At 39.6% G+C, this 18,883-nt stretch overlaps 1 protein-coding gene across 1 annotated transcript in view; it reads left to right on the forward strand.

The window, feature by feature from the left end:
• The window catches only part of tmtc1 (transmembrane O-mannosyltransferase targeting cadherins 1), an 80,133-nt gene that overhangs the window by 14,649 nt on the left and 46,601 nt on the right, over positions 1-18,883 (forward strand). Inside the window, exons 2-4 of the mRNA XM_022671832.2 lie at positions 2,376-2,553; positions 17,686-17,759; positions 17,962-18,138. Of these exons, the coding sequence (XP_022527553.1) occupies positions 2,376-2,553; positions 17,686-17,759; positions 17,962-18,138 (429 nt within the window). The remainder of the gene's footprint in view (positions 1-2,375; positions 2,554-17,685; positions 17,760-17,961; positions 18,139-18,883) is intronic.

The following is an 18,883-nucleotide window of genomic DNA, read 5'->3' on the forward strand; positions in this document are numbered from 1 at the left end:
CAGTGGAGATAAGAGGTTAGTTTTTATGCTAGCTTGGCTCTCAGGTTGCTCACAGCAGTGTTTGAGGTTCATGGTGTGTCAGTTCAGTGTAGTGGAATAATTCTCATTATTTAACTATGCTAAGGAAAATCTATTTTGACCTTTAAAGGTTGGTCAGTAGCTGCTGGTTATGATAATGAGGATGATAATGAGGATGATGATGATGCAGATGATACTCTAGGCTCTGCACATGCACTTTGCATTATATATGCGCACAGCCCTCAGTGTGTCTGCGAGCCAAGGTGACCTGCAGTACCTCATTATCACTCTGTTGCAGTACTCAGTTAGGCTAATTGTTTTTACCTCTTCACTGCTTCTCTCTACCTCTATCCCTGTGCCTGTCTTTTATTTAGCTCTCTCTCTCTCTCTTTCTCTTTTTCTCTCTTTCTTTCTCTTAGTTCAGCAGTGCTTTATTGGCATGAATGTAATAAGCAACACTATTGCCAACGCTTATAACAGAAAACAAACATAAAAACAGAAAAATTAAACATAACATAAAAAAGAAAGAAAAATTACATACATGCAATTATAACAACAGAATTTGAGTTATTTACAGGATTAACAATTACTATTCATGATAATTACAATACAATAAAAAGGAAAATACGAAATAAGTGTGTGGAGACTTTATAAATATCTAATAATAATGAATAAATTAGTAATATCAGAAATTAGTTATAATCAATTATATTATGTGGTTTTGTCAGACTCTCTCTCGTTCTGTTTCTCTCTCTTTATTTTTCTCTCTCTCAGTATTTGTCTCTCGCTCTTTCTCTTTCTTCCTCTGTTTCTCTCTCTCTGTTTCTCTTTATCACTCTGTTTCTTTTTATCTCTCTTTCTCTCTCGTTCTCTCTCTCTCTCTGGGTATTTCTCTCTCTTGTTCTGTTTCTCTCTTTATTTCTCTCTCTCTCTGTTTTTGTCTCTCTCTGTGTTTCTCACTCTTTCTCTTTTTTCCTCTGTTTCTCTCTCTCTGTGTTTCTCTCTGTTTCTCTTTCTCACTGTTCCTTTTTATCACTCTGGTTCTCTCTCATCCTCTCTCTCTCTCTCTGTCTGTGTTTCTCTTTCTCACTGTTTCTCTTCCTTATTGTGTTTCTCTCTCTCTCTCTCTCTCTCTCTCTCTCTGTATTTCTCTCTCGTGATCTGTTTCTCTTATTTTTTCTCCCTCTCTCTTTCTCTCTCATTCTGTTTCTCTCTTTATTTCTCTCTCTCTGTTTTTGTCTCTCTCTCTGTTTCTCACTTCTTTTTTCCTCTGTTTCTTTCTCTGTTTCTCTTTATCACTGTTTCTCTTTATCACTGTTTCTTTTTATCACTCTGTTTCTCTCTCCATTCTCTCTCTCTGTCTGTGTTTCTCTTTCTCACTGTTTCTCTTTCTCACTCTGTTTCTCTTTCTTATGGTGTTTCTCTCTCTCTCTCTCTGTATTTCTCTCTCTCTCGTTCTGTTTCTCTCTCTTTTTCTCCCTCTCTCTGTGTATTTCTCTCTGTTTCTCACTGTTTCTTTTTATCACTCTGTTTCTCTCTCTCTCTCTCTGTCTATAAATGGTCCCTGTGGCCGGTATATCCTGTAGCGTGGGTTAGAATTGAATTTGCTCTCTGAGCAGATGTTAACTAAGTTAAGAGTGTATTAGTGTGTATCAGGCGGTGCTGTTGTGTTTGTGTTTTCTGAGATACAGTTTATGCTGTTTTTACTTTGGTTAGAATAAAGTTGCTCTCTCTTTCTCTGGCTTTATTTGATATTTAATGTGTTTACTACGGGTACACAGTATTGAAAATGTTGCAATGTGCGAAAACACTGTTGATTAGACTGTAAGATAAATCATGTTTTTATTGTTATCATGATTTCAAGTTTTCATGATAAACATGTCCAAAGAGGTACAATAACACTGTGAATAACAGCAAACCTGAATTGTTATACCCACTTGCAACAACAGACAGAGTTCTTCAAGACTGTGATCACAGTGTGATGACATAATGACATAATGGGATTTAGAGCCCTCTCTGGTGATAATGGGTAATTGCACCAAGCATGGGGTAACATCATTTTAAACTGGGCGGGTGTGATGCGGTCTCCTTTCAAAGCGGGTGAATCCGATTCCAGGTTATGTTCAGTTAGACAGAGAAAGAGAGCGCTCAGTTAGAAACTTCACTCCTTTGTTTTTTTGATTTTACTCTGCATGAATGAGCTACTGAGCTCTGAGTTTCCTCTTCTGAAGTCTCCATTGCTCCACCAGACGCTCGCGTTCAGTAAAACTGAGCCGGATCCTCCATACTATCTTTCCTTGTTGATATTAATGAATAACTTAATTTCTCTCTCTTTCTCTTTTTCTGTCTCTCTGCAGGTTGAACATTCTGCTGGGCGGGATGAATCCGTATTATTTTCACGTGGTGAACGTGTGTTTGCACTGCGCAGTGACCGTCCTTCTCATGCACACGTGTGAACGATTCGTGTTCAAGAACAGCCGCCTGGCCTTCCTTACTTCCCTCCTCTTCGCTGTCCACCCCATCCACACAGAAGCAGTGAGTCTTTACACGTCACCACCATCATCCCAAAATCACACATCTCAACACCACAAGAACCACTCTACAGGTTTACTCACACATTATAAACTATAATCAAACTGAAATTTTAACTACAGTATCTGAATATTGGGCAGCTTTCACTGTGCAAACAATGGTACCAAATATCAAACCCACAACCATGATATCATAACCTGATGCTCTAACCATGCAAATTCTCTTTTCTTGCATTATGATTTTATAAATTTGACACTTGGACACATAGGCCCAATCCCATTTCACCCTTTGGCCCTACCACTTATCACTATTCCTTTTTTTTGCATGCATTTTTTGCACACTAAGGGATAGGGGTGCCCTGATTCTTGTTAGGCTGGAGGGGTAGGTTAGGGCAAAGGATATGGCTTGTTAGCCCTTCATACAGAGATTTTTCAGATGCACACTTCAAACTAAGGGGTACGAGAATCACTGGTAAGATGGCGAAACAAACGACCAAAGAAACTTAAGACAAATGTATTAAAAGGATTTTCCTTGTTAAAAGTGACTATTGGCACTATATTACCATAGTTTAATGTGTAGTTTCACTGTTTTATGGCCGAATATTTCATAAAAAGCATAAAAAAGTTTGCTAGTAGTTTGTCTTAGTAGCCAGCAAGCTAAATAAATTTCTTGTTTCACCATAAATGGTGCAACAGACGGCAGTGGCTGCAGCATTTAAGGCGGAACAGAAAAAAAAAAACTAAAATAAACACTAATCAAGCTAATTTCAGCTCCTTATGACTGAGGAATTAAGGAATGGAGAATACTAAATAATTTCTTTTTTTCCCCACTTTCTGAAGATATACAATAAAATACGCTCTAAAGTTAACTAGTTAAACAGCAGCAGCAGATAGGTTACTGAACTTTAGCTCTCCTGATGACGTATCGGTTGCTTGAAGCTTTTCCCAATTCTTATTGTGAGGAGATGGGGTAATGTAAAGTAATTATATGTCAGGATGTTTGTAATATAATGGCAAATTCTCACAGGATAAAAGTCTCAGTATGAGTGAGTGGGATAGGATGAGTAGGTCCTCATTTTATGTAGCATCATCACACTAAAATATAAATCTGAATATTCAAATACAACTGTATTCAAATTGTGGAAACACACACAGTGAGCACACATGCCTGGAGGGGTGGGCATTTTCAGCTTTTACTCTGCCAACAGTTTATCATTTTTCTTGCATTGTGGATTTTATACGTTTCACAGATTTCTGCTTTTTAGTCTGTTGGTAAATTATGCTTTTTCCTCTGGTGAGAGGATGTGAGAGAGAGAAAGAGCGAGAGAGGGGAGAGAGTGAAACCAGAGAGAAGAGTTCTGAACCAGTCCACTGTGTGTTTCGTGCATGAGTGTGTGTATGTGTGTGTGTGTGTGTGTGTGTGTGTGTGTGTGTGTGACGTTTCATGGGTGTGTCAAAGTCTGATCAGCTCTAAGTAAACACCTTACGTCACGAGCACAGAACAGCAGCTGTAACTAATTCCACTCACACTAATGAGAAACACACTCTCGCACACACACTCTCGCACACTCAAGCACTCACTCATGCGCGACAGCAAACTTACAGACTGTATCTTCCTACACTCAGTTTTGATCGATCAGGCAGAAATTTAATTACTGTCTGCACAAACATCTTCAGTCAGAAGATAAACATTTACCTCCAGGGTGCCAGAGTGTGTGTATGTGTGTGTGTGTGTTTGGTGCTCGCTCACAAGTGTATCCAAGTGCGGCATCAGCATAATTTTAAGTGCTGGCTGTAGAATGCTTGTGCAGAAACTTGTGATAAATATTCCACAAGCTGTGAAACATGATATCTCATTACGTTAGGATTTATTGTGGAATGGATCCAAGTTTCCCATCCAAAACCAGCAACCCCCCCCCATTCAATCACACCCTCTCCTTTTAATTAATCCAGATGCACTGCTGGTGTGTCCACACTTGTACTGTCACTGTATTGAAATGTTCTATACAATACTTTTATACTAAAGGTCACTAAAGGTCAAAACTACTGTTGATCCTGCTTTTGTTAAAGTGGCACTAAACCCCCTGATTTTAGCTGACTCTACTCTCTGCTCAAATTTAAAAATGACCCCAAAAAAATGGGAGGGGTAGTTTAGGAGGGCGACTGGGTGATGTATGGGTTTAGAGGTGGGGCAGGAAGGAGTGCTGATTGGCTAAAATTGCATGTTTTCTTTTGGGGGATTTTGTTGCATCTGCAAAAGGAGTTGTAGGAGTGGGACATCACCTGTCTCATCATATCTTCTATTATTCTATTATATAAAATTAGCTGATAAACATACAGACAGTACTAGTCTAGCACCTCGCCTGCAGCGTTACTTAACTTACTAAACTAACAAAAGCATCAGACAACTACAGAATAAATAAAGAGTGCTGTTTTATTTATTTTTGTGTGCATGTCTGTCCCAGGAGAGAGAGCAAGTGGATTAACATTCGCAGATTGATGTATGTCCCTTGGAAAATCTTTTTTTTTTTTTTTTTTTTTTTTTTTACGAATAATACTTGAGGTTTCCACTTTTCCCACAGACTTGTGGTTGATTTGTGCAGAATGTCACCGAGTTATTTTGAACACAGAATTTGCTGCATGCACACGCCTAGTTATTTAGTTTCTAAACTGATAGCAGAAGCATGTCTGAGTGGAGAAGGATATGGATAAAATATAGTGTTTAATGGTACCAGTGTGCTGAAACGACCATCCCTGCTAATCTTAATATATTCATTCTAAAAACTGGGGTGTCTGGTCGCTTTCCGCAGGAGTTCTTCTGCCCACGTCACACGTCTTGACGTACTTACGTCACACGTACAGCCTCTAAAAGAGGATCTGGCTCAGTTTTACTGAACGCGAGCAGCTGGTGGAGCAATGGAGACTTCAGAAGGGGAAACTCAGAGTTCAACCAAAATAAATGAGTAAAACCAAAGAAATGGAAATAAAGGAGTGAATTTTCTGACTGAGAGCGCTCTCTCTCTTTCTGTCTGAACATAACTTGGAATAGGATTCACCCGCTCTGAAAGGAGACCGCATCACAGTGCTGCCACTATGAGCGGGAGGTCGCAGGTTCGAACCCCCACCCATGCAGCTTTGCCATCAAGCTGCCGGCGCTCAGAGGGAGCACAATTAACCTTCTACCCTGCACCCTCCGGGTGAGTAGATGGCGCTCTCTCCCCACATCACTCCTAGGGTGATGTCTGCAGCACAGGGCGTCTGTGAGCTGATGTATCGAAACCGAGTCGCTGCGCTTTCCTCCAAGCGCGCTGTAATGCTACTCGGAAATGCTACAGCATCAGCAGAAGCTTGTAAAGAGGCGGTGGCTGACTTCACATGTATCGGAGGAGGCGTGTGCTAGTCTTCACCCTCCTGGTGTGTTGGGACATTACTAGTGATAGGGGGAGTTCTAATGAGTGAATTGGGTAATTGGATTTATAAATTGGGGAGAAAATGGGAAAAATGAGAAAATAAAATTATTTAAAACCATCCTCACCAGAGAGGGCCCTAAATTCCCCAAATCCCAAAACTTAAAGACAACAGCTTTAAGATGTGTCCAAACTTTTTGACTGGTACTGTATTCACCAGAGGCAGATTATCTAAAAAAAAATCTGTGATTTTAACATATAATTTAATATATAATTTAATATATAACATATATATATTTTTCAATATTGTGCAGCACTCCTGAGCTCTAAAGCTGAGAGTTTAGCAGACAGACACATTAAAGGCTTATCTTCAGATCAGGGGCTGCTGGGTCGTTGCTAAGGGAGTAAAGGCATCACTTTACACATGCGTGGGGTTCCTGAGGCGGCCTGAAAAGCCTCTATTCACCAACACTCGCTCTCCCCTTGGAGAATGCGCTGGCCTCGGCACACAACCCGCTGACCATCTGTCTCACTTCCTCCCCGGCCGCTCCCACCACTGCTGCCAAGCAGCACTCCGCTCCGGCCACTGAGGAGGATGTCACGCCGCCGGCAGAGGAGACGAGACAGTGGTTTTTGTCTTGTCAGTGTTATTTAAATGTGTGAAAATGTATTGATGGCTTAGTGGAGGTGACAGTCCATTAAATTGTTGTAATTATATAGTTAAATGAAAATACACTGCTACAAATATGACATGCAAAAAAATAGAATATTTTAATATTTTATAATGCATTAAATCTAGTTTCTAAAAAATTAAGTCACTGTAAATCGAGTGCTGTTGAAAATGAAAATGCCTTGGTTTGGGTTCAAATATTATCCATGTTTTGCTTAATTTTATCAAGGGAACGTAATAACCCCCTGTTAAAATGACCTGCTCTATTCACACATGGGCTTACACTGACATTACCCGGACATGGCACACGGAGGCTGGCAGGATACTGAAGCCAAGGTACTGAAATTTATGAATAGGGCTGCAACGATTGGTCAAAATAATTAACAATCAAGGAAGAAGCGATAGAGAAAGCTAGGAACAGGACCATGCACATAGGAAGCAGAGTTGGGAGGGCGTTGCACATTGTTGGCTATTCAACAGATTAGTTATCTAAAAATACTGTATAATCTTTAGTTGCAGCCCTACTAAAAACATACATTTGCATTTAACACCTACAGGTAATGTCTGGGTTTGTGTCTAACCATGCTTGTGTAAAAGGGACAAAGCATGAAGGTGAAGCTTGAGTGTGACTGCTGGGTTGCTATGAATTTACGATTAAACTTAACCACAAATCTTCGATAAAAGAGCCTGAAAGAGAGAGAGAGAGAGAGAGAGAGAGAGAGAAATCTGGCAATTTCTTGACCTGAGTAAAGTGTAAGTAGAACTTGGACCAGTGTCTGATATTATATATTATAAGTCCCCCCATGGATCACTGCTCAGCCAGTGGACTTCTCTTTTGTTTTCATGAAGAGGTTTTAAACTGTTCCTCAGGGATCTCCCCATGTTCCAGATACTTGCTCCTATCCAACACACAGAGTAACATTTTTATTACTGAATAAAACTGTGGGCCGTTTGGGGTTCCCTGATGTGACTGAATTGTGTTTGATGTTCCTGCAGCTCCTGATCTGGGTTGGGTTTGTAACTGTATCTCTGTGTCTGTTATAAACCCCGCTTTTGTTCAGCTATTTCACAGATTAATGCCAAGTGCTCTTGTTCTGTGAGTGGAATAAATCCAGTTTTTCCTGATTTTTACCCTACTTACAAACACACACACACTTATACACACACACACACACACACACACGCACTTTGGTGAGTAAAAATCTCTTGCTGCACTGAAACACAGGAATGTCTTTGGCACAGAGAGATTCAAGAGAATATAAACAGCACACAGCGGCTGTGAGAGAGAGTGAGATATGGAGAAAGAAGGAAAGAGAAAAAGAGAGATGATAAAAGGGAAAAAGAAAAGCTGGAGAGAGGAAAAGAGAGATAAAGTGAGGGTTGAAGAAAGAGGGCGATAGAGATGGAAAAAGATGGAGAGAGATATGGAGAAAGGGAGATTAAGAGAGGAAAAGAGAGGGGGAAAGATGGAGAGAGAGAAAGAAAGAGACATGGAGAAGGAGAGAGATGGGAGTGATAGTAGAAGAAAGAAAGAAAAAAGAGACAGGAAAAGAAAGAGAGTGAGATGAGAGAGGAAAAGAGAAAGAAAGATAGATGGAGAAAGGGAAAGATGGAAAGAGAGAAAGAGCAAGAGAGGGATATATGGAGAAAGATGGAAAAAGAAAGAGAGATGGAGAAAGGGGAAGAGAAAAGATGGAAAAAGGGAAAGAGAAAAAGAAAAAAAAAAGAGACAGATGGAGAGAAAGGAAAAGAGAGATAAAGAGAGGGCTGAAGAAAGAGGGCAAGAGAGATGGAGAAAGATGAGGAAAGAGAGATTGAGATATATGGAGAAAGAGGGAGATTGAGAGGTAAAGAAAGGGGAAAGATGGAGAGAGAGAACGAAAGAGACATGGAGAAGTAGAGAGAGCGAGAAATAGAAAGGGAGTGATGGATGAAAAAAGAGAGAAAAAAGAGGCAGGAAAAGAAAGAGAGTGAGATGAGAGGGGAAAAGAGAAAGAGAGAGAGAGAGAGAGAGAGAGAGAGAGAGATGGGAAAACAGATAAAGTAAAACACAAGACCACTGCATTGTCCACATGGGTGTCAGTTTATATACGTTGTGTTAAAAGTGTGTGTGTGTGTGTGTGTGTGCTGTAGACCCTCTGCAGGCAGGACAGGGCTGAGCTGCAGCTGCTGTGGTGGAATTTTTGCAGAATTAGGTAATTGGCTGAAATGAAAAGCTCTGTGGAAAGCACAAGTGGTTCAGATCCCCAGCTCGATATACAATTACCGCTTTACTGTGTGTGTGTGTCTGTTTGTGTGTGTGTGTGTGTGTGTGTGTGTGTGAGAGAGAGGGGGGGTGCACATGCATGCCAGAATAGTCAGAGTGTCTGATGTGGGTGGAGTCAGTGGTATATGGTGTTGTGAACCCCCTTTCACTGTACTGAACCCCACTGTAACTCACTCCTGTCTGAGTAGTGCCTCTATTATTGTGAATCAAGTTTGACTCTAGTGCACAGTCTTGTGCATTTAAAGTTAAAGTCTGCCAACAGTACAGTTAGCACCTTTCTAGCTCACTGGAGAGTGACCTGCTGTATCCAGAAAACAGTGTATAGGTACACTCTGTACATAAAACAAGGTAACTTGTTCTTACAGCCTTCAACACTGGGGCCAGGCAGTTTACCATTATAGATCATTAAAGACATATTTGTATACCTAAGAGAGAGCATGGTGGGGAGTGACTACACACTGATGGGGAGTGAAAGGTCGGGGAGACATGCCCAGTGTGCATGTAGATGTTGCCAGGAGCATTTTTTTTTTTGTTTATCTGACTTTAAAATCATATTAAAAAAAGCAATTTCAAGTTAAAATTTTTATAGTGTGCATAAATGCAGCAGCCCATGTGTATGGGCAGGTCAGATAACATAATGCAGATTAAATTTGACTAATGTTTCTGTTTGAAACACTTGTTAATCTAGAGTGTAAACTGAAGATATACAGCTCTGGGGAAAAAAATGAGACCACCTAAAAAAAAAATGAGTTTCCTTGATTTGACCAAATTGAAAACCTCTGGAATATAATCAAGAGGAAGATGGATGATCACAAACCATCAACTCAAGCTGAGCTGCTTGAATTTTTGCACCAGGAGTAAAGCAGCATAAAGTTATCCAAAAGCAGTGTGTAAGACTGGTGGAGGAGAACATTATGCCAAGATGAATGGAAATTGTGATTAAAAACCAGGGTTATTCCACCAAATATTCATTTCTGAAATAATTGTATTTGGAATACAAATAAATATATATTTTCTTACTATGTGGTTGTCTGTAGTTTATAGAATAAAACACCTTTATTTTACTTAAAAACGTACCTCTAAATAGCAAAATCAGAGAAACTGATTCAGAAACTGATTCAGAAACTATAGTAGTCTCTTAATTTTTTCAACCTAGGGTGTATTTATTGAAGATTTTAGGTGTATCTATGGAAATCTAACATTTGTAGGCTACACCAAGCTTTGTAGCCTTAAATAACCCTATTTATTGTAATTTAATAACCCTGGAATAAAGAAATAAGATTTGGATAACACTGCTGTGTATTTATTTACTGATAAATTACATATGGAAGATCTGGTTAAAATAACAGTTACTTGTTAAATTGGACTTACAGACTAAATTATGCTGTATATTCTAACAAAGCCTCCTCACACTTTGTTACTCACAATAAGATATACAGTATAAACTCCCATTCATCTCTGATAACTAGACTACAGGCCACGCTCTTTGTAACTAAGGCTCAGTTGCAGCGGTACGTGCTGTAAAGAGCTCCACACAAATAAAATTAAATTATAGTGAATAGAGTACGACACTGATCAAGGTTCTCACAGAGCACAGCCCAATTTAAATCTCATAACACTTACTGAGAGCGTTTAGCAGAGCATCAGTATCTAATAAACTCTAAACAAAGAAGTGATTATACTTCTTAGCCACGTGTTCCTACAGTCATGAGTCCTGCTTTTTATACTGATGAATAATATAATACACTGCCTGGACAAGAAAAAAAATAAGTAAATGATGTGGGGTTGGTTGGTTGATTGTTGCTGCAGTTGGTCTGCAGGTTTAGGTTCAGCAACAGTATGTGCTGAAAGAATGAGGTCAGCTGACTACCTGAATATACTGAATATAGACCAGATTATTCCATCAATGAATTTATTATTTCTTCCCTGATGAACACAGACATATTCCAAGATGAACAATGTCAGGATTCATGGGTCTGGAATTGTGAAAGAGTTCAGGGTTCAGGGAGCATGAGATCATCATTTTTACACATGGATTGAGAGACAGTTCACCACAGAGTCCAGATCTTAACCTCATTGAGAATCTTTGGGATGTGCTGGATGGAGAAGAGCTGCTTTGTGCAGTGGTCAGACTCTACCATCATCAATGCTGCTGCAAGATCTTGGTGAAAAAATAATCCAGTAACACTGGATTTAAATAAATCTTAAGACATTGCAGAAGCTTTTTGAAACAATGTCACAGAGATAAAAAGCTAAAGACAGTCCAACCAAATCTTACAGTGTGTGACTTTTTTTTATTTATTTTTTGCCAGGAAATGTCAAATAATCAGTCAATCAAGCCTTATTTTCAATGTAGCTGAGCATAAACAGCAGAAACAGGGAATGACATGAGAAAGAAAATAATAATAGCAAAATTTTTAAATAACAGTAAATAAAATATAAAAATAGGTTAAAAAATAGAATTATAATAAAAAAATTAAAACATAATAATTATAATAAAGCTTGGTTTAATTGATAAGAAATTTAAATTAAAAGAAGATAAGATTAATACAACAAAAATGAGTTAGAATTAAGCAAAAACTAACTTTTATATAATACAATAAAAATAAATAAATAAATAATCAAAAAAATAAAAGCAATAATAATAAAAATAATAATAAAAGAAGAAAATTTAAAATAGGTTAAAAAAGAAAAATTATATAAAAAAATAATAATAATGAAAGAAATAAAAAGGAAATAAAGAACTAAAAAAAACTAAAATAAAAAATAAAAGTTAAGAACAAATAAGATTAAGTAAAACAGAATTGGGTACAGGCTGTCTTTTATTTTTGTTTTTTATAGCTCTATCTATCTATCTATCTATCTATCTAGCTATCTAGCTATCTATCTAGCTATCTATCTAGCTATCTATCTATATATCTATCTATATATTTACCTGTCTATCTAATTAAGGTGGTTAGATATTAAATGTATAAGGAAGGCTTTTTCTTTTTTTGGTTTTGCTATTTTAGTTTCTTTCGTGCCCTTTTTACTCATCATCCCCTTCCTACTCATCAGTTTTTATAGTATAATACACGCTGTGTAAGGCACTCACCTGGGTGCTTTCAAAACCACGCCACACCGCAGATGAGGCTGCGTTTTCTGTTGTGCTTTAGAAGCTAATGACTTTGGACATGACCCGTTCCCTGCAGGCTCCGACGGGCACGCTGAGGAGCACCGCTGTTCCGTGAATGGGCTTTCTTCTAACTTTGAATGGCTTTTATATTCTGAGGTGAGCTGCCAGGAATCAGAACGACCTGCCCTGTGGAAGGGCCGGTAATTGCCTTCTGCTCAGGAAAAATATGTTGCTGAAGGGCAGCGGCAAGTCAAACCTTACAAGGACGCAGAAGCAATTCAGGAAGGTGTGTGAACATTTATTTAAGGGCAGATGTTTTATAGTTCATAATAAAAAGTGGTCAGGGTATGTCTGGTTGCATTGTGATTGAGTGGCGCAAGAAATAAAAACCAGGGTAGACAATCAATCAATCAATAAATGAGAAATAAAGAAAAAGCAATGGCATTCCTTAAACAGCTCTGGGAAAAGAAAAGTCACAGCTTAAAAATTATGAAAAAAATTATGATTTTACCAATTTGAAAACCTCTGGAAGATGGATGATCACAAGCCATCAAACCAAGCTGCTTGATTTTTTGCACCAGGAGTGCAGGTATAAAGTTATCCAAAAGCAGTGTGTAAGATTGGTGGAGGAGAACATGATGCCAAGATGCATGAAAACTGTGATTAAAACCCAGGGTTATTCAACCAAATATATTTGAACTGGTTTCTGAACTTTCAAAACTTTATGAATATGAACTTGTTTTCTTTGCATTATTTGAGGTCTAAAAGCTCTGAATCTTTATCTACATCGTTATTTCAGCCATTTTTCATTTTCTGCAAATAAATGCTCTTAATGACAATATTTCCGTGTGTATTTTGGGAGAAATGTTGTCCGTAGTTTATAGAATAAAACAACAATGTTCATGTTACTCAAACATAAACCTATAAATAGCAAAATCAAAGAAAATGATTTAGAAACTGAAATGTTCCTATATTTTTTTCCTTATTTTATTAAATTCTAAAAACTTCCTAAGGGAACAGTAGTGCTAGAAATCCTCATAGCTGCACATCTGACACCAGTATTACATGTGAGCTGCTGAAGCTGCCAGCCTCTATCTGTGTGATTTTATTGTGATTTCGCTCTGCTGCCAATAATAGCTAATTATTGCATGCTATTAATGGGTGTACAGGTTTTCCTGATTATGTGATCTGATGGGGTACAGTATAAGTTATATTGGAGCCTTAATTCATTCAGGTTTAGATGAACAGTAAACCCATCTACGCAGTTATAATGCTATATGTGCGCTTCATGCTGCTTAAGAGTGGTGTGATCTGGCTCCTGGTGTAGTATTGCTTTAAGGTCATGCGCTGGTGTTGGTGCTGAACAGGGTGATAGCTACATGCAGTGTGTAAGCAGTGGTATGCAGCAGGTCTCTCTCCACAGGGCTGTGTGTGTGTGTGTGTGTGTGTGTGAGAGAGAGATGAGCTGTTGTGGAATCCAGCAGCCTGCAGGGGGGATGGGCTTCAGAGCCCCCAGATGTTGGGAGTGGAGAGAGAGAGTGTGTGTATTTTCAGATCATTTTTAAATGCTTGTCCCTGTGGCAGAGATGAGGATGTGAAATATGGGCAGAGGGAGGATAGAGAGAGAGAGAGAGAGAGAGAGAGAGAGAGAATTTAAGAACATATTGCATATTGGAATCTAAAGAAGGGGAAAGGGAAGATGAAAGGATGTGTGGAGGACAGTAACCAGTCGATGAATCTCCCTTACTCTTGTTCTCAGGCTTCCTCTCTCTGTTTCTATCTGTCTCTCTCTCTCTTTCGGTCTATCTTTCTTTGTCTCTTTCTCTCACTCTCTCTCTCTCTCTCTCTCTCTCTCTCTCTCTCTCTCTCTCTCTCTGTTTCTGTCTTTCTTTCTCACTCTCTATTTGTCTCCCACTTGCTCTCTTTTTCTATCAATCTCTCTGTTTATGTCTGTCTCCCTATTTCTGTCTCTCTCTCTCTTTCACTCTGTTTGTCTCTCTCTGTCTGTTTCTGTCTGTCTCTCTCTTTGTTTCTGTCTGTCTGTCTGTCTTTCGGTCTTTTTTGCTCTGTTTTCTCTTTCTGTTTCTGTCTGTCTCTCTTTGTTTATGACTGTTTCTGTCTTTTGGTCACTCTCTCTCACTCGCTCTCTTTCTTTTTCTGTTTGTTTCTGTTTCTATATGTCTGTCTCTCTCTCTCTGTTTCTCTTTGTCTCTCTCTCTGTCTCTCTCTCTGTTTCTGTCTCTTTCTCGCTCTCTATTTGTCTCTCATTTGCTTTCTTTTTCTATCAATCTCTCTGTTTATGTCTGTCTCTCTTTCTCTCTGTTTGTCTCTCTCTGTCTGTTTTTGTCTGTCTCTCTCTTATTCTGTCTCTCACTTTCACTTAGTCTCTTTCTGATTCTCTCACTCTTTCGGTCTCTCTTGCTTTGTTCCTTTCTCTCTGTTTCTGTCGGTCTCTCTCTTTTTCTGTTTCTGTCTGTCTCTCTCTTTATCTATGACTGTCTCTGTCTTTCGGTCACTCTTTGTTTCTGTCTCTCTCTCTCTCACTCGTTCTCTTTCTTTTTCTGTCTGTTTCTGTTGCTATATGTCTGTTTCTGAAACTCTGTTTCTTTGTCTCTTTCTGTTTCTTTCTCTCTCTCTCTCTCGTGAATGTCAATCAGATGTCTTTTTTAAGTGTAATCCTCGAGGCTCACTGTGGAGAGGAATACACATCCTGCTTCTCTCCTCTTTGACCTCTATCTCAGGCTGTTTAGGCTGGAGGAAGCAGTGAACACTCAGATTTATGACTGATCTTTTACTGCTGTGTTTCCATCCGTCCTTCTGATGTTTTGACTCTCCAGCCTCCTCAGCACATGGTTCTATATCCGGAGGGAAAGCAGATTGTTTAGAGAAGAATGAGCTCAGAGAAGAATGATGAAATGTGACGAGACCTTTCTCTAAAAGAACTGTACTAAATAAACATGATCAGCATTATTGAATGCATGAGCAGTATTGTTATTTCCTTTAGAGGTTCTGATTTTAATAGGCGGCACGGTGGTGCAGCAGGTAGTGTATGTGTTGCTCAGCCCCAGGGACCTGAGGTTTTGGGTTTGGTTACATGGCTGCAATGTAACAAGATTTATTTCAATCCAGTGTTGCTGGATTAATTTTTCACCAAGATCTTGCAGCAGCATTGATGATGGTAGAGTCTGACCTCTGCACAAAGCAGCTCTTCTCCATCCAGCACATCCCAAAGATTCTCAATGAGGTTAAGATCTGGACTCTGTGGTGAACTCTCTCTCAATCCATGTGTGAAAAGGATGATCTCATGCTCCCTGAACTCTGAACTCTTTCACACTTCCAGCCTCATGAATCCTGACTCATCTTTGAGTACATTGATGGAATAACCTGGTCTATATTCAGTATATTCAGGTAGTCAGCTGACCTCATTTTTTCAGCACATACTGTTGCTGAACCTAAACCTGCAGACCCACTGCAGCATCAACCAACCCCACATCATTTACTCACTTAAATCCAGGTGAAGCCAGGCAGTGTAACTAACAATACTGTACCAATACAATATATTGGAGTTAATTGTAGTAATGATGGATGAAAATGACATAGAAAAAAACGAGTGCAGGTCAAAACCACTGTGAATTTGCTCTTGGGAGGCTGACCTAAGACAAGGCAGCGCATCAGAAATAGCTTGTATTGATTGTAGAGTAGAAGTACAGTAGAAAAATGGGCAGTTTTGTACAGCATGCACTGCTGTATACAAGCACACCCCACACAATCAAACCCAACAATCTGGAGCTGGATCAGAGTCAATATTTCAATAACTGTTTGCAGGATGTGCTTTTTTACAGAGTCACAACTAGGGTTGCAACGGTATGAGATTTTCACGGTATGATAACCGTCTCAGAAAATACCGCGGTATCACGGTTATCACGGTATCACAGTTTGTTACATATATTATTAAACTGACCCTTAAAGAAATTACAACAAAGGTTTTTTGTTCAATTAACTATTTATTGTAGAAACCTGGAACAATAATATAGATAATGTCTCCTTAAAAAAATAAGCTGTACACCATTAGGTGAAGGAAACCAGGTTTTTCCACTACTCTTAAGGGCATTAAGGGTGTATATAAAATAATAAAAATAAAAAAAAAATATATATACATACACACACACACGCACGTGTCACACATTACACGTCCTCTAAGAAGTAAAGATCCTGTGTTTAAACTATTCAGTACAATTATTTAAGTTTAAATGATTTAATATCTGATAAACTGAGCCTGGGTCAGTGTCTGATCAACAACTGTTGTAAACGTCCGTTTTACTGCCGAGTTGGTATATAACCAGATACTGCAGAAAGAGGGGATTTATTTCTGACATGATCCTCACAATAGAGATTTCTATTTTAAGGCTTTCACACCGAGTCTGGTTTTAACATATGAAAAACAGGCACGTCAGAATTTAAAAATGAACGCATGTAAATGAATGGCGTCTTTCACATCCAGTCCGGCGAGCACCTTTACACGGACACGTGAATCCATCGTAGCACGCACTTCACGCCTGTACCTGCGTGCCCAAATTTCGGATAACGCTTATCGCATGGGTTGTGCACGACTACAAAGAGGTTTTATTTATGTTCAGATTAAAATTATAAACTAAACACATACTTTGTGTGCGTTCGGCGGGTCTCTGAAATAGTCCCACACTGCTGATTTTAGTTTAGCCTTTTTTTAGGCGGACGGAGATTTGTTTAGTCTGATGCACTTTCTGCTGTTCTCACCGCTGTGTGCTGAGCAGCTGAAGCGGAGCAGAGTTGCGCATGCGCAGGTGAGTTTCTCCGCTGGCTTGCGTTTTACCGGTAATAAGCAAACACACACGGTATGATAACCGTGCATTTTAATACCACGGTATACCGTGAAACCGGTTACCGCTGCAACCCTAGTCACAACACATTACAAAATATACAGGTTGGTCAATGAAACTGAAACACCTGGTTTTAGACAATAGACACAATCATTTATTGTCCTGATAGACAGTTCTGGTGGAAACAGGAGAGTTGAGGTGCACATTGAATTCTGCCGTGATTTGATCAGCCGTGGTTTTATGTTTTTTGAATACAATCCGCGTTAGCACCCGAACCTCCCTTTCAGACAGCTTCCTCTTACACATCCACAGTTAATCCTGTTGGATGTGGTTGGTCCTTCTTGGTGGTATGCTGACGTTACCCTGGATACTGTGGCTCTTGATACATCACAAAGACTTGCTGTCTTGGTCACAGATGCGCCAGCAAGACTTGAACCAACAATTTGTCCTCTTTTGAACTCTGGTATGTCACCAATAATGTTGTGTGCATTGCAATATTTTGAGCAGAACTGTGCTCTTACCCTGCTAATTGAACCTTCACACTCTTACAGCTCTTACTGGTGCAATAATGTGCAATTAATGAAGATTGGCCACTCCAGGCTGCTCCAATTTAACCATGAATTTAACCTCCTACACTAAAATGACAAACGTTTCAGGTCCATTGTCCAACCCCTGTATTATATACATGTTGTATCGCCATTTCTACCTGTATAATTGGCAGAATTGGACAAAACTAAAGACCTCCCTTTTCACTCTTACAAGTAGAAGAAGAAATGTCTTTTTTTCTCTTAGATGTATTTGTGTCTGTGTTTGCTACAGGTGTCTGGCATCGTAGGGAGAGCAGATGTCCTGGCCAGTATGTTGTTCCTCCTGGCCTTTCTCTCCTATATTAGGTAAGAATGTTCTGTCTTCTTATCCGCTCTACTTTCCACCCACATCTCACATGCACTCTGGGTTTGACCTCGCCAACTTTTCCAGACATTTTATGACAAATGGTATAAATATTATGCACCCAGTGCTTGACATAAATATACCCAGCAGCTATATTCTCAAAGTGAGTTAATGTCTGTGTGTGTGTGTGTTCCTTCTTCACAGGAGTGTGTCAGAGTGCAGCATGGTGGACTCGTTCCCCTCGACAGTGTCTCCACGATTTCTAGCACTCTCCCTGTTCCTCGGTACCTGTGCCATGCTGGTTAAAGAGACGGGCATCACTGTCTTTGGAGTGTGTGTCCTGTACGACAGTCTGGTGCTCTGTCGCAAGCCCCTCTTCTCGTAAGTATATTCTGAACGTGTGTTTGTGTGTGTTTGTTGTATAAGCCTACTGTATTTTTTGCAATATAAGGTGCACTTAAAATCCTTAAATTTTCCCCCAAAATCATCAGTGTATCTTATGTATGAATTCTACCAGTCAGATTGTAAGTAGCAGTTTCTATACAGTAAGCTTACATTCACAAACTTACACTTAAGCTGGAGCATTACCATTAGCTAGCGGTTAGCTGCTAATGCCACCCACCAGTGCTACACTGAGGAACCCTGAGTGTGAGTGCGATATTAGCTAGCGGGTTGTCCCACGTAGCTTGGTTTAACATAGAAAACATGCAGGCTACAGGCCGATATACTCGCCTCTGAACAGCAGAAGAGCTAGCGCTGTGGGTACCGGCTAATGCTAATGCTGCTCCAGCAGTGCTAGTCGGGGTTAGCAGCAGGCTACAGGCCGATAATACTCATTGCACATTGAATTCTTCCGTGATTTATGTTTTTTGGATACAATCCGGGCAAGCACCCAAACATCCCTTTCAGAAAGCTTCCTCTTACAGCGTCCACAGTTAATCCTGTTGGATGTGGTTGGTCCTTCTTGGTGTTATGCTGACATTACCCTGGATACCGTGGCTCTTGATGCATCACAAAGACTTGCTGTCTTGGTCACAGATGCGCCAGCAAGACGTGCACCAACAATTTGTCCTCTTTTTAACTCTGGTATGTCCCCCATAATGTTGTGTGCATTGCAATATTCTGA

The sequence above is a fragment of the Astyanax mexicanus genome, chromosome 2 (genome assembly GCF_023375975.1).
Source record: "Astyanax mexicanus isolate ESR-SI-001 chromosome 2, AstMex3_surface, whole genome shotgun sequence".
NCBI lineage: Eukaryota > Metazoa > Chordata > Actinopteri > Characiformes > Acestrorhamphidae > Astyanax > Astyanax mexicanus.